The following is a 25796-nucleotide window of genomic DNA, read 5'->3' on the forward strand; positions in this document are numbered from 1 at the left end:
TGTGACGGTGGACTCAGGAAGCAGGACAGGGAGCAGGAGCACACAGGGGACGGCACCTGGGGCCGAGGCAGCGAGTAAGCCTGGTGTCCTTGCACTGAGAGAGTGCAGCCAGGCATAGTGCTACAATTGACATGTACTATAAGTGAAGCTCAGTGTTTTTGTGTTTCTCTTAATTTGTTAATGGCTGCATGGTTTTGTATATAAATTGCTACTACAGTGCCAGTCAAAGGTTTGGACATACCTGTTCATGCAATATTTTTCCTTGTTTTTATTGGAATGTGCATATTGTAGATTCATACTAAACGCAGCAAAACCATGAAGGAACACAAATGGAAACAATGAGTGAAGAAACAAACCAGAATATGTGTTAAACCTTAGATTCCTCAAAGTATACCCCTTTTACTCTGATGACAGCTTTACACCTCCTTAGCTTCCTCAGGTAGTCACCCCAAATGGCATCCAATAATCAGGTATGCCTCATCAGGAGTTCATCTGTGGAATCACCAGCCTTACAAATGTGTTTGAACCATCAGGTTTGTTTTGCAAAGGCAATGTTGGTACACAGTTTCATACAGTACTGAGCCATATTCTACAACTGTTCTAAGCGAGAATATGGCAAGAACCAGTTAACTAAGTAAAAAGAAATTACAATCCATCATTAAGACACCAAGCTCAGTCAATCCAGAACATTTCTGGAAGTTTCAAGATATCCTTCAATGTAATCATGAAAACCATCAATCACTGTGATGAAACTGGCTCTCATCACCGTCCCAGGAAAGGAAAACCAATAATTACCTCTGCTGCAGAGGATAAGTTCATCAGAGTTACCAGCCTCAGAAACTGCAAATTGACAGAACATCAAATAACAGCCCGCATAAATGATGCACAGACATCAAGTAGTAGACACATCTCAACACCATATGTCCAGAGGAAACTGAGGGAAACAGGCCTTTTTGGTCAAATTGCTGCAAATAAGCCACTACTGAAGACTGCAAACAAGAAGAGACTTTGAGAAAAATGATAAAAATTGGCACTTCCACTGGTAAAATAATAAATGTTTATTTTTGATACATTAAAAAAGTACAGTTATATGAAAAAGTTTGGGCACCCCTATTAATCTTAAGCTTAATGTTTTATAAAAATTGGTGTTTTTGCAACAGCTATTTCAGTTTGATATTTGTAATAATTGTTGGACACAGTAATGTTTCTGCCTTGAAATGAGGTTTATTGTACTAACAGAAAATGTGCAATCTGCATTCAAACAAAATTTGACAGGTGCATAAGTATGGGCACCTCACCAGAAAAGTGACATTAATATTTAGTAGATCCTCCTTTTGCAAAAATAACAGCCTCTAGTCGCTTCCTGTAGCTTTTAATGAGTTCCTGGATCCTGGATGAAGGTATTTTTGACCATTCCTCTTTGCAAAACAATTCCAGTTCAGTTAAGTTTGATGGTCGCCGAGCATGGACAGCCCTCTTCAAATGATCCCACAGATGTTCAATGATATTCAGGTCTGGGGACTGGGATGGCCATTCCAGAACATTGTAATTGTTCCTGTGCATGAATGCCTGAGTAGATTTGGAGCGGTGTTTTGGATCATTGTCTTGCTGAAAGATCCATCCCCTGCGTAACTTCAACTTTATCACTGATTCTTGAACATTATTGTCAAGAATCTGCTGATACTGAGTGGAATCCATGCGTCCCTCAACTTTAACAAGATTCCCGGTGCCGGCATTGGCCACACAGCCCCAAAGCATGATGGAACCTCCACCAAATTTTACTGTGGGTAGCAAGTGTTTTTCTTGGAATGCTGTGTTTTTTTGCCGCCATGCATAACGCCTTTTTGTATGACCAAACAACTCAATCTTGGTTTCATCAGTCCACAGGACCTTCTTCCAAAAAGAAATTGGCTTCTCCAAATGTGCTTTTGCATACCTCAGCCGACTCTGTTTGTGGCGTGCTTGCAGAAACGGCTTCTTTCGCATCACTCTCCCATACAGCTTCTCCTTGTGCAAAGTGCGTTGTATAGTTGACCGATGCACAGTGACACCATCTGCAGCAAGGTGATGCTGCAGCTCTCTGGAGGTGGTCTGAGGATTGTCCTTGACTGATCTCACCATTCTTCTTCTCTGCCTTTCTGATGTTTTTCTTGGCCTGCCACTTCTGGCCTTAACAAGAACTGTCCCTGTGTTCTTCCATTTCCTTACTATGTTCCTCACAGTGGAAACTGACAGGTTAAATCTCTGAGATAGCTTTTTGTATCCTTCCCCTGAACAACTATGTTGAATAATTTTTGTTTTCAGATCATTTGACAGTTGTTTTGAGGAGCCCATGATGCCACTCTTCAGAGGAGATTCAAACAGGAAAACAACTTGCAAGTGGCCACTTTAAGTAGCTTTTCTCATGATTGCATACACCTGGCTATGAAGTTCAAAGCTCAATGAGGTTACAAAACCAAAAAAAGTGCTTTAGTACGTCAGTAAAAAGTAGGTAGGATTATTTAAAACAAGAAAATCATAAGGGTGCCCATACTTATGCACCTGTCAAATTTTGTTTGAATGCAGATTGCTCATTTTCTGTTAGTACAATAAACCTCATTTCAAGGCAGAAACATTACTGTGTCCAACAGTTATTACATAGATCAAACTGAAATAGCTGTTGCAAAAACACCAATTTTTATAAAACATTAAGCTTAAGATTAATAGGGGTGCCCAAACTATTTCATATAACTGTATTCCCATATGGTTTTACCGAATGGGAATACTTTTTTAATGTATCCAAAATAAATATGTATCATTTTACCAGTGAAATTGCCGATTTTTCTCACTTTTCTCCATGATTGATGATCTTCACTACTGGGATTTGGCACCCATGGTATAAGGCTGATTCAAGCTCCAATACTATTGAAACGTGGTAAGCTCACAATTTGTTTCTTTTTATACTAGAAGAGACTTGTTCGGAGCAAGCATCTGGACATTAGATCAGTAGAAAGTTGTACTGTGGTCTGATTAGTCAAAATTTGAGATTTTTTTGTATCAACTGCCATGTCTTTGGGAGATGCAGAAAAAGTGAGCAGTTAATTTCTACATACATGGTGCCCACCATGAAGAATGGATGGCATCAGGGTTCTTTGCTCGTGACACTGTTAGTGATTTATTCTAAAGTCAAGGCACGATTACCCAGTATGGCTACCACAGCATTCAGCAACAACATGCTATCTCATCTGGACTGCACTTAGTGAGACCATTCAAAACACACCCAGGCTATGTAACCAAGAAGAGGGGGCATGGAATACTGTGTCAGATGATATGGCCACCACAATTACCCAATCTGATGGAGATGGTTTCAGATGACTTGGACCACATAGTGAAAGCAAAGCAGCCAACAAGTATTCAGCACCTCTGGGAACTAATTTAAGACTGTTAGAAAGCCTTTCCAAGTGATGACCTGATGAAGCTGTTAAAGAGAAGGTCAGGAGTGTGTAAGGCTATCATCAGTGTTAAAGGAGAGTACTTTGAGAAATCTAAGGTTTAAACACATAACCTAGTTTGTTTCACACTTTTTTAACTACTTGTTTCCACATGTGTTCCTTTGTGGTTTTACTGCTTTCAGTCTAAATCTATAATGTGCACGTTCCAATAAGGACAAGGAAAGGCATTGCATGAACAGGTATGTCCAACCTTTTGACTGGTACAGTTTGTCTTAAATTAAAAAATGATTATGGAAATCCTGATATATAGAAGAGTCAGGAGGATGCAGTGGTTTAGGAGGAGAAGCAAAGGCGACATATTATTTGGCCCTTATCATAATCCAGCTGCGTAGACTTGGGGACAATCTGCATGGCCACCAGTCTGAATGCAGCCATCGACAGCCCTTTCTCCTTTTTGATTGGTCGGTGTCTTGTGGATGTGCAATAAATGTCTATAGGGCAAAAGACCTTTTAATTTCTTGTTCTTTATAGTAACTCATATACTTACCCCAGTGGCTCTTTCTTGGTAAATGTTAAGTTACGATTTGGACGAGCTTGATTTATTGGAATAGTAGAGCCCTAAAAAAGAAATGTTATTGTGCTTATTACATACAAGAATATTGGTGAACAGTAAATGTAACTTTAGCAACCACTACTTGGTATCCGTTGTGAAAACAAATCAAATTTTGGCTATTCTGTTTATAACAATGTAAGGGCAATGTAGTTAACATTTACTGTAAATGATTAGACTGTCCAGAGATCTGTTTAAAAGCCGGATGGTCATACCAAATTGGTGGATCCAGACAAATTTAAACTTTTCTTTATGAAGGCTTCCCAAATCTCCCTTGACAGATGATGTTATGGGAGAAGATTTGACAGTTTGAGCTCAAACGCATAATCCCTTTGTTGTGCAGGTATACAGATCACCACCAGAGGTGTCTGCCAGCGGCTTACTCCGCTCTCCCCATAAGGAGCACATGAATACTTGCCCAAGCCAAGTGTACCAAGTGTATTTGGGAGTCTGGAAAGTTAGTTATTTTTCAAATGACAGCTATCGGTGGAGCATGAGATTTATTTTATTTATGCCTAGGTCTGTAACCATAAGGCTATGTTCACATTTTGCTTTTTTACAACTTTTTTTTCTGCAGCCAAGACATGATCTCTTGGCAGTAAAAAAAAAAAAGCTGCAACCAAAACATAAGTTTTGCTGCCTTTTTTGCTGATTTTCATGCTGCGTTTTTACTGTGTTTTCAAGATAGCAAAGTTCAGCTTTGCTTCCAACTTGCAGTAATGAACAATATAAGGTGTTAGGCCACCAATGCAAGACATATGTGAAACCATAGAACATTTTTATGTAAAAACAGAAGGGGGAATTTGAATTAGTGGGAAATTCTTTACTTCACACAATGGTAGGGATTCAGTTGGCATTGTTTACTTTTACACATATCACTAATATAATTAAACTGTACTAATACTAACAGCCATGCTCATGTGAGAACACCAAAACATTATGGTTTAAACTTGGGAAAATCACAAAACTAAATGAGTTTCACATCCTGCTGTACCTGTGTTTTTTTCACCAAAAATTCTGCAAAAACTGATTAGCAGCATTTTTGCTGGTTTTTTTGCACTTACTTGCACTTACTCATTGCTTTCTATGGGTGAAAAATCGCTGCTGGTGTTCCATTGCTACCTGTATTGTATATTGTCCCCACCCAAAATTGCAGTTTATGTTCTTGCCTGTGATCCATATATGGAAAAGCGTTCTATTGCTTTGTGTGTGCCATCCCACATATGAATACGTTATGCATTGCCTTGACATTAATGGATACTAAGCTCTGACGTGTCATCTCAGTGTCGCGTTCCGGCGTGACACGCACACCGTTTCATACACTGACGAGCAAAACGGTAATAGTGTTTTGAACTTTTGACTTTCAGGCTCCATATCTCACCATCCACTACTGCTTCGAACGTGAGACTACCATCACTTTATAGACAATCATCTTGGCTATCTCATATATAAATTTGACTTGCAACTATTTAGCACATGATTAGTTATACAGATTTTTTGTTAGAACCCTCCTCTTTGTTTTTTCCATCTAGTGTTTTGCGGTCACGTGACCACCTGCCTTTATATTCCAGCTCCGCCTTTTTGGCTGTGCTGGACTTCAGTGTTGTTTGACTGTTTTGCTAGCCAGGTGCTTCTGTGCCTATCTCTGTCAGTTCGCTTGGTCCTTCTGGGACCTCTAGTACCTTTTTGTCAGTTTATCTTTTTGTGTTCTGCAACAACTTTCTCTGTTCAGGAGGTGTCCCATTTTTGTTCCAGTCCTTAGTTCTTTTAGGGACCCCTTCCCTTTATGCATTAGGTCTTCGTTCAGACTAGCCGAGGACTTAGGCGGGTCTGTTCGCAAGGAACAGGCAGCCCGCTACATCGTAGGGATTCAGCTTAGTCTTACTGTAGGGACAGCCTTCACCTTTCTTTCCTTAGTACTTGTTGCAGATCATAACATTTTTGTCATGTCACTGCATTGTTACTGTTTTGCTCCTAAAAATGTAAATTTTCATTTTTATTATTTTGTTAGTATTTTGTAAATCCTTTAACTTTCAACATTGCCTGAATCCTTCTGGGCATGCTCTCGATCAGATTCAAGCATGGCTCCACCGAAATCTGGTCCCAGATCTCTTCTACACGTTCCCAAAGTTGGTGTATATTGGTCAACTCAATTGGGTACGTATACAGTTTTTTCTTTAACTCTACCCACAAGTGTTTGATTGGGTTGAGGTCTGGGGACCTATCCCTACCTCACTGTCATTGAACCATTTCTTCACCAATCTCGACGTATGCTTCAGGTCGCTGTCCAACTGGATTGCTATGTCATCCTTTTCATACCCATATTACTCAAGTGTACGAAGTAATTTGTATTGTAGGATACTCACATATAGCTCAGCCTTGAGACCACCATCAATCTGGTCCAGGAATCCAACGCCTTTGGCTGTGAAACAACCCAATATCATCAGGATTCCTCCACCGAACTTGACAGTTCCTTCAATTTCTTGATCCATTAGCCCCCTTTTCCATTCTTTCTTCCAGACCCATTTGCACCCATCAGATCCTAGTCTATTACTTTTGTATTATCGCTCCAAATCACCCGTTTCCAATCTTCTACTGTCCACTTTTTGTACTTTTCTGCAAACTCAAGCCGACTTGATTAGAACCAGTGACCTTTCACTTGGGAATCAACCTAATAACACACTGAGCTATTAGGGAATGTGAGAATAGGTTGTAATTTGTAATAAACAGGAAGAAGGATTTTTTTACACCACCAGGAGAAAAACAGTAACAATGCAGTGACGTGGACAAGAATCGTTTTATTTTGCGTTACTGGTGCCAGTTATACACCTACTCTTTTCCTCTTCCATTTCTGAAATCTCGTAGCTTTTGCTGGTATTGGAAAAAGAAGCTTTTAATTTCCATAAAAAGCAGCAAAAATGCAACATGTGAACATGGACTATAAGGGCTTTAATTATATTTCAAAAACCATCACAGTAGGGGATTTTTTACAGTTAGAGCAGAATGCCATACGAACTCTCTGCCACACAATATTAAGATGCCTGATGGTAATAGATTTTCGCATTTTTCAATAAAATGTATACGTTTAATGTATACGTCCAAAGGCGGGGACAGTGATGCAAGTGCTGATTGGGCACAGGGTTCAAGTGACAAAACAATCTCAAGTGAGCCCTAGGAACGTGAGTGCCGACACTGCTGGAACGCACCAGCACCGGAAAGGAGTATAGGTGTTTTTATTTTAACGGGGGCAAACATTCAGAGGGAGAAGTGGTTGCCCTAGTAGTGGACAACCCCTTTAAGTATTCCTTTTTAATGTTTATGTTTCGTTACATTTTGGAAAATGTAACAATCTGTGGTTTTTCAATAAAAATTATCTGATTGAAAAAAAATAAGCAAACTCTTGCCTGAATTTTGTCGCACCATCCAGCGAAGTACCTGAAGGTCTGCACAGACATCCCTACATGGGTCTTCAGAGCCAGTGTGTACACGGCTCCCGAATCTAAAGCTTCAATGGTGGCTAATTCTTCTTGATGCTCTTCCATAAGATCTGCAAGTCTAGTGTTACAATAAAATGTGCAGTTACTAAGAACCCTAGTCGGAAAATGACATATGCATCTGTGAAGCAGCTATTTCTAATATGAGCACGTGTTCTGCACATCTGATTTTGACAACCTGCAGAAGATGAATTTTGACAACCCGCTTGCCTCCTTGTCGCTGGCGTGACTTCTGGATTAAGACCAGTGTGGGCAGATCATGAGTTTTTCTCATTTGCTTAATCAGGCAAAAAAAGATTTTTAATTTATACCATTTTTCTTTATCTGATCACTAAAAATGTGTTGACTAATGTGTCTGCAAATGAAATGAGTAGGGAAGACAAATGTGGTGTCTGCAAAAGACATTAGGAGAGTGCGGGAAAAAATTTAGACTTTTAGAGACAGTGGATACTATGAATGTTGGGTCTAATCTAACTCCTTTAGAGGAGGACAAAAAACCTCAAGCAATATATAAGGCCTGACTTCTCTCTAGTTGAGCTACAGTCCAATCTTTACACTGTGCATTTTTGGAGCTGCTCCTAGACTATAATGTGTCCATCCATGTACTAATTAATTAATCAAAAGCAATATACAGAACCAAAGGTTGTGCCGCATGCACTCACCTGTACAGTAATCTTCCCCTATCTCGAGCATTCATTTTCCCCCATTCCCCATTTTCAAAGGCTTCTTTTGCTGCTGCCACAGCCTTATCTACATCTGCTACAGAGCAATAAGAGACTTTACATAACACCTATAATCAAATAGAAATGTACATATTGTTCATAAATCAAGTTTACCCACATCTGCACATTTTACCTAATTACACAGTGTGGATCTAGCTTTATTTTTTATTAATATATGAAATATATAAATAAGAAGACAAGCACACTTACTGATCCATCTGTCGGATTAATAGTGTCATATGTTTTCCCACAGTCAGAATCCGCAAACTGCCCATTAATAAAACACTGGTATGGCATTTTCACAGTCATATTGTTCACATTTAATGTAGACTGCAGATAAAACGAATAAAAAAGCAAGGCAATTTATTAATATACACGTATGTGTTAAATAGACAGAGTTACTTGGTGTGTAATTCAGCAAAGTGATTTTATTTGCTTTAAATGGGTATTCCCATCTTCAAGACACTATCCCAATATGTAGTAGGTGTAATAATATTAGCAAATACCTTCAATTAGAAATGTAGTATAGTTCTTCTGATTCGCTATGTCGCTTACCCCCTGTGCAGCGCATTGCAGTAGCTTAGGTATCCATGGTTACGACCACTAACAACTAACTGTCACTATATGAGTGGTCGTAACCATGGATACCTAAGCTAATGCAATGCCCTGCACATGGGATAGGCAACATAGATTATCAGGGGAACTATACTACATTTCTAATTGGAGATATTTGCTAAAATTATTATTATTATTATTATTACACCTGCTACATATTGGGATAATATCTTGGAGATGGGAATACCCCTTTAAATCCTACTTTTCTCATATTTCAGGATACAAGTGTTACATCCTTATCGGAACATACTGCTGCAACCCCTGTCCTGGTTGCTAGGTGGCGCCGCACTAATAGCACGGTTACTGCTGGACGCCAACAGCGTGTGGGCGTTTAGCTTGTAGATTGCTGAGACCAATAGTCCCTCTCCTGTCCACCTGTGTTTTGCAGCAGTGAGCTGGTATGATGTACTTAGCTCTTTGCTGGGAGCCACGAGCAGGGCTCTCTTTTACTTAAACCCTAGCACACAGTCTGTAGCAGCCAGTTATTTACTTAGTTCAGATAGACCTGGTCTCTCTCTTACTTTCCTCCTACGTGCTATTTTGTATCTCCCGTTGTCCGACCTCGGCTTGAATTTTGACAACCCACATGCCTCCTGATCTTGTACTTGACGTGACTTCTCCTGATTGACTCCATGTAATTACCCCACTCGCTCATTCAACAGCCCTTGTGTGGAAGTACTCCAGTGTACTCAATTATAAAACAACACCCCTTTAAACGTGTTAGAGGGAGAAGGCTGTGGTTCCTCTGGAATCTGCTAGACCAGGGATGTCAAACTCAAACACACAGAGGGCTAAAATTAAAAACTTGGAAAAAGCTGCGGGCAAACCAGTATACTATATATTGGACCCCACATAGTCCTCCATACAGAATAATGGGCCCCACATAGTCCTCCATACAGAACAATGGGCCCCACATAGTCCTCCATACAGAACAATGGGCCCCACATAGTCCTCCATACAGAACAATGGGCCCCACATAGTCCTCCATACAGAACAATGGGCCCCACATACTACTCCATACAGAACAATGGGCCCCACATACTACTCCATACAGAACAATGGGCCCCACATACTACTCCATACAGAACAATGGGCCCCACATACTATTCCATACAGAACAATGGGTCCCACATAGTCCTCCATACAGAGTAATGAGCCCCACAAAGTCCTCTATAAAGTATAATGGGCCCCACATAGGGGTGGTGGTTTTGGTGTCAGAGGCCAAATATAACCACCCTGCGGGCCAGATTTGGCCCACAGGTCAGAGTTTGACATGTATGTGCTAGACGAAGTGGCTTGTGCCAAGTCTGTCCGAGGTAGCCTTTTTGAGTCTGTGGCCTCTGTCAGGCGTAATAAGAAAATCCGAGGAGCCAACGGGAAGCCAAGGGGCTGTGGCAGTGTGCTCTTTAAACTTCCAAAAGTAGAGTTACAGAAGCTGAACTGGTTTAGGCTTTAATTATAAACATTTATCTTATTCAGGATAATAATGCATTAGGGTTTATTGGCAAATATCAGATTTCAGGAATTGTGAGGAGAACATATGTAACGAGCAAATAAAAATGCTAGTATCCACGTACCACTACACTGATGCTATCTCCTTACAATGGGAAAGTGTAATATCAGCTAATATGAGAAGGGGTTGTCCAGACTGAATACCCCCTCTACGTTTATCTGTCAGTGCCATAGATGGACAAATGCCTCTTTAAAATTAATTGATCAGGTAAATTGCAGAAATTTTCCAACAATTTATAAAATTGTCATTTGATTTTCACATTGAGCATTTGTGACCATCCGAAGCACGCAGTGGCCCACATTTATATAGACTGACGCTTCATATTGCAGATGTAGACCATCTGACAATGTATATAAAGGTGCATGCCTCTTAACAAATTTGGTACATCTTTGGCTATTAAATTTGTAAATTAACGCAAGTTATGAATAGATGTCAATTTGGATGAAAAAAAGTGACAGTTTTTAGTCCTTTTACCAAAAACATGCAGACCATGCTCTCTCTAAAGTGACCACACTGACTTTTTCTTACTTTTGGCAAGGCTAAGCAATCAAAGAATGTTTCCATTGTATTCTATAGACCAGCATATTGGGGTATACTAACAAACAGTACAATTTGCTAATTTCTACTGTAAGAGTAGCTTGTCATTTGGGTTTTGATAAAATTAGTTGTTAAAACTGCACTGTGTGAACAAGATGTTAGAGATGTTTGGATACATTTAATATTGAAAACATTCATATGTTCTGTAAACACTTAAATCGCCCATTTTTACTTTTCCATTCTACAGTTGCATTACTTACATAATCTATGACCATTTCTTCTTTATCTTCTCCCCTGAATTTCCTTACAACCATCTGTATAAAGTCTTGGAATGTGGTGGCCATGTACACATCTTCATTCTGTAACTCTAAGCCAGCATATTTCTGTTTGATCTCTTCGACTAACCTGTACATACAAGAAAATGTATTACTATAATGTTACAATGATCAGCAGGGTTGGACTGGCCCACCAGAGAACCGGAGAATCCTCCGGTGGGCCCTGGTTTCTCCTTCAGGAGAGTTCATAGTGCAAACTTTGCAGCTGCTATGGGGCTCTTGAGTGGGGGAGAAAGGTGGGCCCTCAGAATCAAATCCTCTGGTGGGCCCAATGTTCTTCAGTCTGACACTGATGATCAGTGTAAGGCCACTCTCATCTGTCCCTCCCGCTCTCTTGCAGCCATTACATAATCGGTGTTTTATTGCTGTGTTTTGTAAAGAATTGCTGCCATATGTTTATGTGACAATTAGTGTTGAGCATTCCAATACTGAAATATCGGGTATCGACCGATATTCGCGGTACCGGAGTTCCGATACTGAGTTCCGATACTTTTAGAATATCGAATACCGGAATCGGAAGTTCCCATAACGCCTGCGCTCTGCAGTGTCTCTGAAGGATGACAAGCTGGATGGCAGCGCTCAGCTTACTGTACTTGTCATTTAGTGTTAAAAGATTTATTAAAAAAAATAATAGTGTTTTCATGCACCGTCTCTTTAAAAAAGCCGGCCGGCAATTCAGCATCGTACCAGACAATTTAGAATAGAAAGAATAGAGCATCACACATAGATTAGATACATAGAAACATGTCAGTCACATATATAAGAAGTACAGTGATAGTGTTGATTACTGTACTTGTCATTTAGTGTTAAAATAAAGGATTTATTAAAAAAAAAATTGGCGTGGGGTTCCCCGTAATTTTAGTCTCTAACGGAGGTTAAGCAGATGGCTGGGGCAGATGTTTCAAGCCTGGGAAGGGGGTAATACTGCGCTAATTCTGGCACTTAGCCTCGCTCTTCCCACTGCCCTGTAGCGGTGGCAGTGGGGTAATAGGGCTGGGGTTGATGTCAGCTTATAATGCCAGCTGACATCAAAACCAGGTTAGTAATGGAGAGGCGTCTATAAAACACCCCCATTACTAACCACATAGTCAAAGTTAAAAAAAAAACAAACACCCAGAATAAAGTCCTTTAATTGAAATAAACACACAATTCTTTATTGTTCTAAATTAAACCATACTTACCATCACGCCCATTCCAGTTGAAGCCAATGTGTTCTGCAATAAAAGTAAAATAATAAACCAACATCATCCTTACCTTTCCATGGTTCCCACGACGGCTCCAGCTCTGCTACATTGACATGACAGGCTGGATCGCAGCCGAAAGCTGCCATCCAGCTTGCCATGCCGCAGACACTGAGAAGCGCAGGCATGCTTGCGCTCTGCAGTGTCTGTCTGTGACGGAATCCAGATGAGCCGAGGTCATGTCCAATGAACTCAGCTCACCTCATGCACGTCACTGACAGCGTGGTAGAATTCTCCTGCGCTCAGCGCTTGAGCAGGAGAATTCTCCCACGCTGGGATGGCATTGAGATGACAGGCTGGATCGCAGCTGAGCGCTGCCATCCAGCATGCCATCCTTCATAGACACTGCAGAGCGCAGGCATGCTTGCGCTCTGCAGTGTCTCTGAAGGATGACAAGCTGGATGGCAGCGTTCAGCTGCGATCCAGCCTGTCATCTCAATGCCATCGCAGCGTGGGAGAATTCTCCTGCTCAAGCGCTGAGCGCAGGAGAATTCTCCCACGCCGTCAGTGATATGCATGAGGTGAGCTGAGTTCATTGGACATGAGCTCACCTCATGCACGTCACTGACAGCGTGGGAAAATTCTCCTGCGCTCAGCGCTTCAGCAGGAGAATTCTCTCACGCTCACTGCAAGCGCAGGAGAATTTTCCCACGCTGTCAGTGACGTGTATGAGGTGAGCTGAGTTCATTGCACATGACCTCGGCTCATCTGGATGCCGTCACAGACACTGCATAGCGCAAGCATGCCTGCGCTTCTCAATGTCTGCGGCATGGCAAGCTGGATGGCAGCTTTCGGCTGCGATCCAGCCTGTCATGTCAATGTAGCAGAGCTGGAGCCATCGTGGGAACCATGGAAAGGTAAGGATGATGTTGGTTTATTATTTTACTTTTATTGCAGAAGACATTGGCTTCAGCTGGAATGGGCGTAATGGTATGTATGGTTTAATTTAGAACAATAAAGAATTGTGTGTTTATTTCAATTAAAGGACTTTATTCTGGGTGTTTGTGTTTTTTTTTAACTTTGACTATGGGGTTAGTAATGGGGGTGTCTTATAGACACCTCTCCATTACTAACCTGGGCTTGATGTCAGCTGGCATTATAAGCTGACATCAACCCCAGCCCTATTACCCCACTGCCACCGCTACAGGGCAGTGGGAAGAGCGAGGCTAAGTGCCAGACGGCTGACGGCTGGTGTTTCTAGCCTGGGAGGGGGCCAATATTCATGGCACCCTTCCTGGGATATTAATATCAGCCCCCAGCTGTCTGCCTAGCCTTTGCTAGCTATTAAAATAAGGGGGACCCCACATCATTTTTTGGGGGGTCCCCCATTTTAATAGCTAGTAAAGGCTAGGTATTCAGCTGGGGGCTGATATTAGTAGCCTGGGAAGCTCCGTGGGTATTACCCCATTCCCAGGCTTCCAACATCTGCCCCAGCTGTCTGCTTAACCTCCGCTAGAGACTAAAATTACGGGGAACCCCACGCCAATTTTTTTTTTAATAAATCCTTTATTTTAACACTAAATGACAAGTACAGTAATCAACACTATCACTGTACTTCTTATATATGTGACTGACATGTTTCTATGTATCTAATCTATGTGTGATGCTCTATTCTTTCTATTCTAAATTGTCGGGTACCGATGCTGAATTGCCGGCCGGCTTTTTTAAAGAGACGGTGCATGAAAACACTATTATTTTTTTTAATAAATCCTTTAACACTAAATGACAAGTACAGTAAGCAACACTGTCACTGTACTTCTTATACAGTTATATGAAAAAGTTTGGGCACCCCTATTAATCTTAAGCTTAATGTTTTATAAAAATTGGTGTTTTTGCAACAGCTATTTCAGTTTGATATATGTAATAACTGTTGGACACAGTAATGTTTCTGCCTTGAAATGAGATTTATTGTACTAACAGAAAATGTGCAATCTGCATTCAAGCAAAATTTTACAGGTGCATAAGTATGGGCACCCTTATCATTTTCTTGTTTTAAATACTCCTACCTACTTTTTACTGACTTACTAAAGCACTTTTTTGGGTTTTGTAACCTCATTGAGCTTTGAACTTCAGAGCCAGGTGTATGCAATCATGAGAAAAGCTACTTAAAGTGGCCACTTGCAAGTTGTTCTCCTGTTTGAATCTCCTCTGAAGAGTGGCATCATGGGCTCCTCTAAACAACTGTCAAATGATCTGAAAACAAAGATTATTCAACATAGTTGTTCAGGGGAAGGATACAAAAAGCTGTCTCAGAGATTTAACCTGTCAGTTTCCACTGTGAGGAACATAGTAAGGAAATGGAAGAACACAGGGACAGTTCTTGTTAAGGCCAGAAGTGACAGGCCAAGAAAAACATCAGAAAGGCAGAGAAGAAGAATGGTGAGATCAGTCAAGGACAATCCTCAGACCACCTCCAGAGAGCTGCAGCATCAACTTGCTGCAGATGGTGTCACTGTGCATCGGTCAACTATACAACGCACTTTGCACAAGGAGAAGCTGTATGGGAGAGTGATGCGAAAGAAGCCGTTTCTGCAAGCACGCCACAAACAGAGTCGGCTGAGGTATGCAAAAGCACATTTGGAGAAGGCAATTTCTTTTTGGAAGAAGGTCCTGTGGACTGATGAAACCAAGATTGAGTTGTTTGGTCATACAAAAAGGCGTTATGCATGGCGGCAAAAAAACACAGCATTCCAAGAAAAACACTTGCTACCCACAGTAAAATTTGGTGGAGGTTCCATCATGCTTTGGGGCTGTGTGGCCAATGCCGGCACCGGGAATCTTGTTAAAGTTGAGTGACGCATGGATTCCACTCAGTATCAGCAGATTCTTGACAATAATGTTCAAGAATCAGTGATAAAGTTGAAGTTACGCAGGGGATGGATCTTTCAGCAAGACAATGATACAAAACACCGCTCCAAATCTACTCAGGCATTCATGCAGAGGAACAATTACAATGTTCTGGAATGGCCATCCCAGTCCCCAGACCTGAATATCATTGAACATCTGTGGGATCATTTGAAGAGGGCTGTCCATGCTCAGCGACTATCAAACTTAACTGAACTGGAATTGTTTTGTAAAGAGGAATGGTCAAAAATACCTTCATCCAGGATCCAGGAACTCATTAAAAGCTAAAGGAAGCGACTAGAGGCTCTTATTTTTGCAAAAGGAGGATCTACTAAATATTAATGTCACTTTTCTGGTGAGGTGCCCATACTTATGCACCTGTAAAATTTTGCTTGAATGCAGATTGCACATTTTCTGTTAGTACAATAAACCTCATTTCAAGGCAGAAACATTACTGTGTCCAACAGTTATTACATATATCAAACTGAAATAGCTGTTGCAAAAACACCAATTTTTATAAAACAATAAGCTTAAGATTAATAGGGGTGCCCAAACTTTTTCATATAACTGTATATGTGACTGACATGTTTCTATCTATCTAATCTATGTGTGATGCTCTATTCTTTCTGTTCTAAATTGTCGGGTACCGGTGTATGCCGCTGCTGAATTGCCGGCTTTTCATGTCATACATTCTACATTATTCTTAGTTGTTTTCCTTCATGTAGAATTAACCTACAAGGAAAGAAAGGGTTTATTTTCATTCCGATATTTGTGTCCCATTGACTTGCATTGGTTTCCGGTATTGGAATCGGCGATATCCGATATTTTTTGGGTAGCGGTCCGATCCGATATTTCCCGATATCGGAAGGTATCGCTCAACACTAGTGACAATGTAATTTATTGTTGTTTTTTTTAAATAAGAGAAACAACTTCTACTATAGGCAACAGTCTGATAGCTTACAAGTGAATATAAAACATATCCCAAATCAACAATCTTATAAGGGTACTCTGGGGAGATAAAAAATATATTTAAATCCACATTCTGTTAAAAACTGTAATTTATGTGATTTTACTACTACTCACATCATGGATGCTGATCCTGAGTGCTCCACCTCACTTTTGGGATGCTTCATCACAGATAAGGGGGACATGGCTTGCTTCTTTTACTTTATAAAAGCCAGCTCCCAGGCCAGCCTCATATTTGTATATTTAATGTCTCACATTCCTCTCTCTATATTGCTGTGGCTCATAAAAGCTGTAAAGAAGCACAGAACAAGTATGTGTATTGTCATCGCTCATTCTGCACTCTATTCCATTTTTTTTTATAGATCTTATGTGGCACCTCATGGCTCCCTCCCTGCTTACCCTGTGCATCCTCCATGCTCTTTGACATGTCACATACAATCTGTGAAGAAGCTTTGAAGGTAAGCAGAGAGGGAGCCATGACGTGCATCACAAGAGCTTTAAAAAAGTGCAGAGAGCATAGAAAGAGTCATAACCGAACACACATTCGTTATGTGCTTCTTCGTAGCTCTACTTTGACATATGAGACACAACAATACAGAACAACAGAGAGAGGAAGAGGAAACATCAAACATACACACAGATATTGCTTCGTCAGGTGCGGCAATTTTTGGTGTGATCACCCTTATCTTTATCTTTCAGAACAGCATCAATTCTACTATGAACACTTGCAGAAAGTCAGGGATTTTGGAGGCTCATAATCAGGTGTATGAGTAAACGATTCTACTAAACAGGTGATAATGATCATCAGTTTCATACCTATATTGAAACATAGTCATTCATTTAAGTAGAAACAGCTGTGTAGGAGGCTGGGCTACGAACAACGAAACTGCTACAAAGGAGAGGTTGTGGAATACAGTTTCACGTCACAGATCATACAGCATGACAAGACTGAGGACACCAATAAGACACAAGGTAGTTATACTGCAACAGCAAGGCCTGTCCCAGAAAAAAAATTAAAGCAGACTGGTGATTCAAAATGTGCTATTCAAGCTCTTTTGAAGAAGCACCAAAAATTGGCAACATTGAGGACTATAGTTGCGGTGGTCAGGCAGGGAAACAGTTCAGCAGATGAAAGACACATCATGCTTACTTTCATTTAAAATTGGAAGATGTTCAGCAGTGCCATCACCGAAGAACTGGCAGCTACCACTGAGATTTAACTAACCCCATCTACTGTTTGGATAAATCTGGCCAGAAGTACTATAATCTTCATATACGAACTGTAGCCGACAAGTAATACCTTTAACATGGAATAAAAGCCACCCAACTGAACTATGAGCAAAACATGGGAACTGGGGATGCAGAAAAATGGACTGATGAGTCAATATTTGAAATATTTGGCTTTAACATAAAGCAGTTTATTTGCTGAAGGACCTAAGAGCAGTACAATAATGACTGTCTGCAGGCAACAGTGAAGCATAATAGAGGTTCTTTGCAAGTTTAGGCCTGCATTTCAGTAAATGGAGTTGGGAATTTAGTCAGGATTAATGGTCCTCTTCAATGCAAAAAAAATACAGGAAGCTACTTATCCATGATGCAATACCATTATGCAGGCATCTGATCAGGAAGGCTGCATATTTATTCTAAAACAGGACAACGACCCCAAACATATAGCGAATGTCAATAATAGCTATTTTCAGCATAAAGAACAAGGACTCTTGGAAGTGATGATATGGCCCCCACAGAGCCCTGATCTCAGAATTAAAAAAGTAGTCGGGTACTTTTTTTTAAATTGCCCAATGTATTCAGCGTGTGGGCATAAGTACATTTGTAAATAGCTTGTGTTGCTGATAATGCCTGTGAGCGGCGCTATCTTTGGCCGCTCACAGGCATCACGTGACCCCGCGCTGACGTCACGACAAGTGAGGCGTGACTCAGCGCTGGGGTCCCCGTGGTGGCTGCTGGGTTGTGGACGGGGTTATTGCCCAAGTCACACCCAGCATCCACCGCGCGCTTTCCCAATGAATGGGGAGAGGGAGAGCGCGCAGTGGATGCCGGGTGTGATGCAAGGGACTAATACCACCCACAACCTGGCATCACCGGTGGAACGCGGAAGAGGGACCCTCGGCTACAGCCTGGACTTGTCGTGACGTCAGCGGATGTCAGCGCTCACAGGCATCACATGACGTCACGTGATGCCTGTGAGCGGCCAGTGATAGCGCTGCTCACAGGCAGAAAAGGCACCACAAGGTATTTAGAGAGATACTTATGCCCACATGCTGAATACATTGGGCAACTTAAAAAAAAGTACCAGACAACCCCTTTAATAAGCATATCTGGGATTACATGAACAGACAGGATTTGTACAGGCCTACATCTACAGAAGATGTTCTAAACTTTTACCTTTTTCTTCTCTTTCCTTTTTTCAGACTATTCAAAATCAATGAATAATATTTTCTCGGGACATTACAGTATTGGATGAGGTCAATGAGAAGGCGATCTTCAGATATGGCCATATTGTGCAGTAGTGTAATATATCATTTGGGGTATACAATTACATGTTCTTGAGATTTCTTTCATCCTCTAATATTTTGAATCAATTTATAATAGGATGAGTGGCAGGAATGTCAATAGATACGATTTAATAGTAACATCATGGATGGTGACGCTACAATTGTGATACGACGCTACATGGAATGAATTAATTATTGATACCATTTTAAAGATTAGTCCTTACATATATTGAATCCGGAGAGAATCATAAAATTAATAAAAATAATAAAAATTCTAAAGCTATATATAGATGTCTGTAAAAAGCTCTTTATGAAATAATCATGGTTCGCGATGTCACAATTGCGACATGACCCTGTATAGATTGATTTGATTAGCGCTAACATACTGGAGTTATTAATTATGTTGAGTGAGCATTAAAAAATTTCTAAAAATAATAAAAAATTATAAAAAGCTTTTTATGTATATAGAAATTCCAAAAAGTAGTTTTCAAAAAAGTATTCTATGGTATCATGTTTATTGTAATAATCACGGATGGTTCATTCATACATTAGCATCATAAAAGTAATTAAAGTTATAAATAGATGTTTGTAAAAAATCCTTTATGTAATGGTCATGGTTAACGATGCTATAATTGTGATATGAGCCCATGTAGAATGAATTGATTATTGGCATTATTTTAAAGATTAGTGTCAATGTATTGGAGTTATTAATTATGTTGAGTGAGCATTATAAAATTAATAAAAATAATAAAAATTAAATAAAAAATAATAAAAATTATAAGAAATTTCTTTTTATACATAAAAAGCAGTTTTCAAAAAAACATTCTATGATAATAGTCTATGAAACCATATTAATGGAAATGACTGCACATGGATCATTCATATATTCTAGTTGGGTGAATTAATAAATTCTTATATATGAGAACGTTTAGGTTTTTGTCTTTGTATTGGTATGGAGATATTATTATATTAATCTATGATTGTAATTTTGTTTATTTTTATAATGTTTTCTATTATTATCTGATATATGATGTTGTATTTTGTGTAATACTTCATTGTAGTTTCGTATAATATATATAATTTTTGTAATTTTACAATATTTTTTGTTATATTTTTTGTAAACTTTGTATGATGTAATTTCCTTAAATTTCTCTATATATGTGTGGAAGTTGTTTTGTTATCCACAATTGAAAAAAGCCTGCAAGGGGCTGAAACGTCTTGTAGTAGTTTTCCTACATGTGGAATAAATGAATTGATCAAATACACGTGAGTGCCGGGATTTTTCTACTTTGTCTGCAATTTCTCCACGTGCACCACCACTACTAACGAGGACTACGGAGTGCCGACTGTTTCTTTGTATCTACATCTACAGAAGATCTGTAATTAGTTCTCCAAAATGTTTGGAACAACCTTGGTGGAAAAACTGTGTATATATAACTGTGTTATATGTAAATAGGTGCAGCATGTTTGGAAAGGTTCTAATATTCCCATGTATTGTTGAATTTGCTCCACCTGTGTCGACTACACATGATAATGTGTCCATATATATATATACTTGGTATTGATTTCCCTGATGACAGATTGTAAAGTACAGATTTCAGATGATTTACAAAGTTGTACAAGGATGTAGTAGTTGTTAATATATTGCATGAAACCCCTTTGTAGAGTTTGGGAACAAAATATTTTGACAGACAAGTCAATTGAGATTAGTTATAACTGGTACCAGCAGTTGTATCAGTAGTTTCCAGTGGTATACCAGTAGTCAGTTTAGTAGTGAATTAGAATATGGGTAGAATATGGATATGCACATGTACTGTAGATTTGATACCACCCTTCTCACACGCAAACTTTGAATGTATCCTATTAGTTTTAACACAACATCAGAATGATATTTATTTGTTCATTTAATATTAATACTATCCTTATTTCAGGCACAATCAATTACATAAAATATTTTCTTCATTTCCAGAAGAATCTTGGTTGTGATATGGAGAACAGGATAAGAGCTAGCCAGGCATCTCTAGTATCATTTATATACTTGATTCCCCAACGGCAAATAATTAAGGAGCGTCAAGCTGTCCACATATACTTCACATGGATTATGGGCAAAATCAGTGATATCTGATGACAATTAATCAATCCGTTGTAATGTATAAAATATGAAACTAAGACATCTGACATACTCTATTTTTTTTTATATTACTAACCTGACTACATCCATTGAGGCAGCTCCAGATTTAAAAAAGTCTGTGGTATCTTCAATTGCAGCAACATTGCTTAGAATCCCCTTCCAAATATCCTAGGTAAGTAAAAGATACACCTTAGGTGTTAATAATGGATACAGCACCCAATAAGATGATGAAGATTTAGAAGCTCAGACCTTCTTTCATCATTAATTTCAAGTTGCATTCTTATTATGAATAATTTACAGATCAACTTATATTACTGCATTAAAAGTTACATTATTGCTTACCCTGATATGGGACTCCATGATCTTTTCCTCTTCTGTTAATTGCAAAACTGAAACATCGCCCATTGAAAAGTAATTGGATGCAGGAATCATTTTTCCATCTTCAAATTGAAGATTTCTCACTATTAACTGTGACACATAAAATATATTGAAATGATTAAACACTGATTACCTAAAAGAGATCACTAACCACCTTTGGCAACAAAGTGCACTTATGACCACACCAGTCTCCGCAATATCATAAAGATCCATTGTGGTAGCCTCTGACAGCTGGTTCCTGTTGCATCCCACACAGACTAATAGGCTCAGCCCAAATGTTGCTCATTGTAGAGTGTGAAAGAGAATCTGTACTATCTGTTAGAACCCTCCTGTTTGTTTTCTCCATCTAGTGTTTTGCGGTCACGTGACCATCTGCCTTTATATTCCAGCTCCGCCTTTTTGGCTTTGCTGGACTTCAGTGTTGTTTGACTGTTTTGCTAGCCAGGTGCTTCGGTGCCTATCTCTCAGTTCGCTTGGTCCTTTGGGACCTCTAGTACCTTCTTATCAGTTTGTCTTTTGTTTTCTGCAACCACTTTCTCTGTTCAGGAGGTGTCCCTTTTTTTGCTCCAGTCCTTAGTTCTTTAGGGATCCCTTACCTTTACTCTATAGGTCTTCGTTCAGACTAGCCTAGGACTAAGGCGGGTCTGCTCGCTAGGAACAGGCAGCCCGCTACATCATAGGGATTCAGCTTAGTCTTACTGTAGGGAAAGCTTTCCCCTTCTTTGCTTAGTTCTTGTTGCAGATCATAACAGTAAGTCCAGCCCAAAAAAAAGAAAATTAAGGAAATATTAATACTGGGATCAGTATGGCTTCCGTACAGGATTTGGCTCAACTCTTGCAGGGGTTGACTCTGGAGGTGGTTGAGCTCCAGCAACATGTGAGTAGCTGTTCCGGAGCGCATTTTGTGGAACCCAAGGTAGGACAGCCGCATGTTTTTTTACGGTAAACAGCAAGATTTTTTTCCTTTAAAAATGCTTCTTTGTTATATTTTCGTTTGAGACCAAGGTCCTCTGGGAATGAATCACAGCGCATTGGTTTTATTATGTCACTTTTGAGCAATGAACCACAAGGGTGGGCCTTTTCTATTCAACCTAATGATCCATGTTTGAGGTCGGTAGAAGAGTTTTTTTCTGCTATTGGTCTATTATATGACGATCCTGATCAAATCTCATCTGCTGAGGCAAAACTCAGGCGTTTGAATCAGGGTTCAGATGATGCTGAGATGTATTGCACACACTTCAGAAGGTGAGCTTCTGAAGTCAGATGGAATGATCCTGCTCTGAAATGTCTATTTCTTGCTGGTCTGAGTGAAAGGGTTAAGGATTTGCTAATTGCATTCCCTGCACCTGAGACTCTGCAGGACGCCATGCAATTAGCTGTTCGTGTGGATAGGAGGCTGAGATCTAGGTAGAATGAGGTAAAGACTCCTGTAATGCCAGGTCCTAGTCCCCAGAAAATCTGCTCAGACGGCGGAGAACCGATGGAGGTTGGGGCGATGTTGCTCCGCTCTAAGGAAAGAGACCGGAGGTTCGCTGAGGGATTGTGTCTTTATTGTGGTAAAGCTGACCATTTGATTAAGTATTGTGAGCTTCATTTAAGTAAAGAAAAAAAAAAAAGGTCAGGTACGCCCGTATAGCTTGTTTACGCTCTGCAGGAGTATTTCTTTCAGGGAGTACTACTTTGCAGGTACATTTGATTGAATTTCAGGTATTTGTGGATTGTGGTTGAACACTTAATGTGATTGATAAAGGGTTTTTGGAAAAACTTAAACTGAAATCCAAACCTTTGTCATCACCTATATCTGTGATTGCAATTGCTAACACTCCCTTGAAATGTATTACTCACAAGGTTGCTGCATTTCCCCTTACTATCAATGGTCTTCACCAAGAAATTTTGGACTCGGTTGTATTAGATAATTTACCCTCTCCAGTCGTTCTAGGATTGCCTTGGTTAAAACTGCACAATCCTTTGCTGGACTGGTCTACTAATATGGAGTCCGAAATGCTATGATAAATGTTGTAATGGTCGCATTGCGGCTGTGGGAAAAGGGAAATTACCTGTACCTATTCAATATTTTTGGAGGGTTTTTTCGGAGCAGTCGCAAGTTTTACCTCCTCATAGAGATTATTCCGGGAGCTACTCTTCCCAAGAGTCGCTTGTTTAATCTAACTATCCCTGAAAGAAAGGCCTTGGAGGAGTACATACAGTCTAGCTTGGCTGCTGGTCACATTAGACCTTTAAGTCGCCTGTGCCAGTTGGATTTTTCTTTGTTAAAAAAAAGGACGGGGGTTTGAGTCCGTGTCTGGATTTTCGTGAAATTAATAAGATAACCATACGCAATTCCTACCCATTGCCGTTAATTCCTGACTTGTTTAACCAGTTAGTGGGGGCCAAGTGGTTCTCTAAGATTGATCTCCGGGGGGCATACAATTTGTTACGAGTGAAGGAGGGTGATGAGTGGAAAACTGCTTTTAAACACTCCGGTAGGTCATTTTGAGAATCTGGTGATGCCTTTCGGTCTTACCAATGCACCTGCATTTTTTCAGAACCTTATTAATGACATCTTGAGACCTTTGATTGGTAAGAATGTGGTTGTGTATTTGGATGACATTTTGATTTATTCGCCAGATCTGGAGTCCCATTAGCAGAGTGTACGTGAAGTTTTGCAGTTATTGAGTGATAATTCACTCTTTGCTAAGCTGGAGAAATGTGAGTTCGCTGTGCAGAAAATTCGTTTTTTGGACTACATTGTCTCCAGCGAGGTCTTTGAGATGGACCCGGTGAAGGTTCAGGCTGTGCAGGAATGGCCTAGGCCTATTGGTTTGAAAACTATACAGAGATTTTTGGGTTTTGCCAATTATTACAGGAAATTCATTAAGATTTTTTCTGTAATTGTTAAGCCTCTAACCGATCTCACCAGGAAAGGTGCGAATACGGTCCAATGGACTACTGAGGCCATTGAAGCATTTAAGTATCTCAAAGAGAGGTTCAGTTCAGCCCCTATCCTTATGCAGCCTGATGAGACCAAGCCTTTTTTGGTCGAGGTTGATGCTTCATCGGTGGGGGTCGGAGCAGTTTTGTCTAAGGAGAACAGGGATGGAGCACATCCTTGTGCCTTCTTTTTGAAAAAATTTTCGGAAACCGAATTGAATTATGATGTTTGAAATCGGGAGTTGATGGCTATTAAACTCGCGTTTGAACATTGGCGTCATTTTTTGGAGGGCGATAGATTTCCTATTCAGGTTTTCACAGATCATAAGAATTTGATCTATCTGGATGCTGCCAAGCGCTTGAATGCCCGTCAAGCTAGGTGGGCACTTTTTTTTCCTCAGTTTCATTTTTCTGTTACCTATATCCCTGGTACTAAGAATGTTAAAGCTGATGCGTTATCTCGCAGCTTCTTTCCTGCGGTCGGTGCCGAGGAGGAGGAGAACATTTTACAGAAAGGAGTTGTGGTGGTGGCATTGGACTCTGTTTTAGAGAATGGGATTCTAAAAGGTCAAGATGATACTCCATCTAACACTCCCCATGGGAGGTTGTTCGTGCCTAGAACCTTTAGGAGAGACTTGTTTGTGGAGTGTCATGAGTCTCGGTTGGCAGGTCATCCAGGAATTTCTGAGACTAAGAGACTTATCAGTCACAGTTTTTGGTGGCCTGGATGGCAGAAAGAAGTCAAGTGGGTGCGTCAATGTACGGTGTGTGCTAGGTCAAAGGCTTCACATACTCCTGCTTTGCCCTCTGGAGGTTCCTAGTGCGCCTTGGACGCATCTCACAATGGATTTTATTATTGATCTGCCCATGTCCGAGGGTTTTACTGTCATCTGGGTGGTCGTGGACCGTTTTAGTAAGATGTGTCATTTGGTTCCATTCATTAAGTTGCCCTGCGCCAAGACACTTGCTAAGGCGTTTGTTAAGGAGATTGTCAAGTTTAATGGCGTTCCCACGAATATTGTTTCTGATAGAGGACCTCAGTTTGTGGCTCGCTTTTGGCGTGCTTTTTGTGATAGGTTGGGAGTCCATTTGTCATTTTCGTCTGGGTATCATCCTGAGTCTAATGGACAGACTGAAAGAAAGAACCAGGATGTAGAACAGTTTTTGCGTTGTTTTGTGGCGGACAATCAAGAGGTGTGGTCTGAGTTTCTGCCTCTCGCAGAATTTGCTGTTAACAATCATACATCCTCCTCAGCTGGGTGTTCTTCTTTTTTTTGTTGTACTGGGAGACATCCGTCTTTTGGCTCATTCTCCAAACTGGGGTTGGCGGTGCCGGAGGAGGAGAATTTTTCCGGTGATTTGGAGAGAGTTTGGACTAATGGACGTTGCAACCTTCAAGAGGCTAACAAGAAGTCCAAGAAGTATTTTGACAGGAAACGAAAGGAGGTTTTGTTTACTGTGGGTGACATGGTTTGGTTGTCCTCAAGGAACCTGCGGTTGAGGATTCCCTCTAAAAAACTGGGTCCAAAGTTTGC

The 25796-nt window shown here is 40.3% G+C and overlaps 1 protein-coding gene across 1 annotated transcript in view; it reads right to left on the reverse strand.

Annotated features, from left to right (window-relative positions):
- ALDH1L2 (aldehyde dehydrogenase 1 family member L2) overlaps positions 1 to 25796 on the reverse strand; it is a 96024-nt gene that overhangs the window by 45250 nt on the left and 24978 nt on the right. Inside the window, exons 8-14 of the mRNA XM_073651556.1 lie at positions 21295 to 21420; positions 21029 to 21120; positions 11183 to 11327; positions 8468 to 8587; positions 8198 to 8325; positions 7446 to 7596; positions 3979 to 4049 (exon numbers count right to left, since the gene is read on the reverse strand). Coding sequence (XP_073507657.1) covers positions 3979 to 4049; positions 7446 to 7596; positions 8198 to 8325; positions 8468 to 8587; positions 11183 to 11327; positions 21029 to 21120; positions 21295 to 21420 — 833 coding nt within the window. The remainder of the gene's footprint in view (positions 1 to 3978; positions 4050 to 7445; positions 7597 to 8197; positions 8326 to 8467; positions 8588 to 11182; positions 11328 to 21028; positions 21121 to 21294; positions 21421 to 25796) is intronic.

Source organism: Phyllobates terribilis, unplaced genomic scaffold, assembly GCF_046119375.1.
Source record: "Phyllobates terribilis strain yellow unplaced genomic scaffold, ASM4611937v1 Scaffold_11__3_contigs__length_659146591, whole genome shotgun sequence".
NCBI classification, from domain to species: Eukaryota; Metazoa; Chordata; class Amphibia; order Anura; family Dendrobatidae; genus Phyllobates; species Phyllobates terribilis.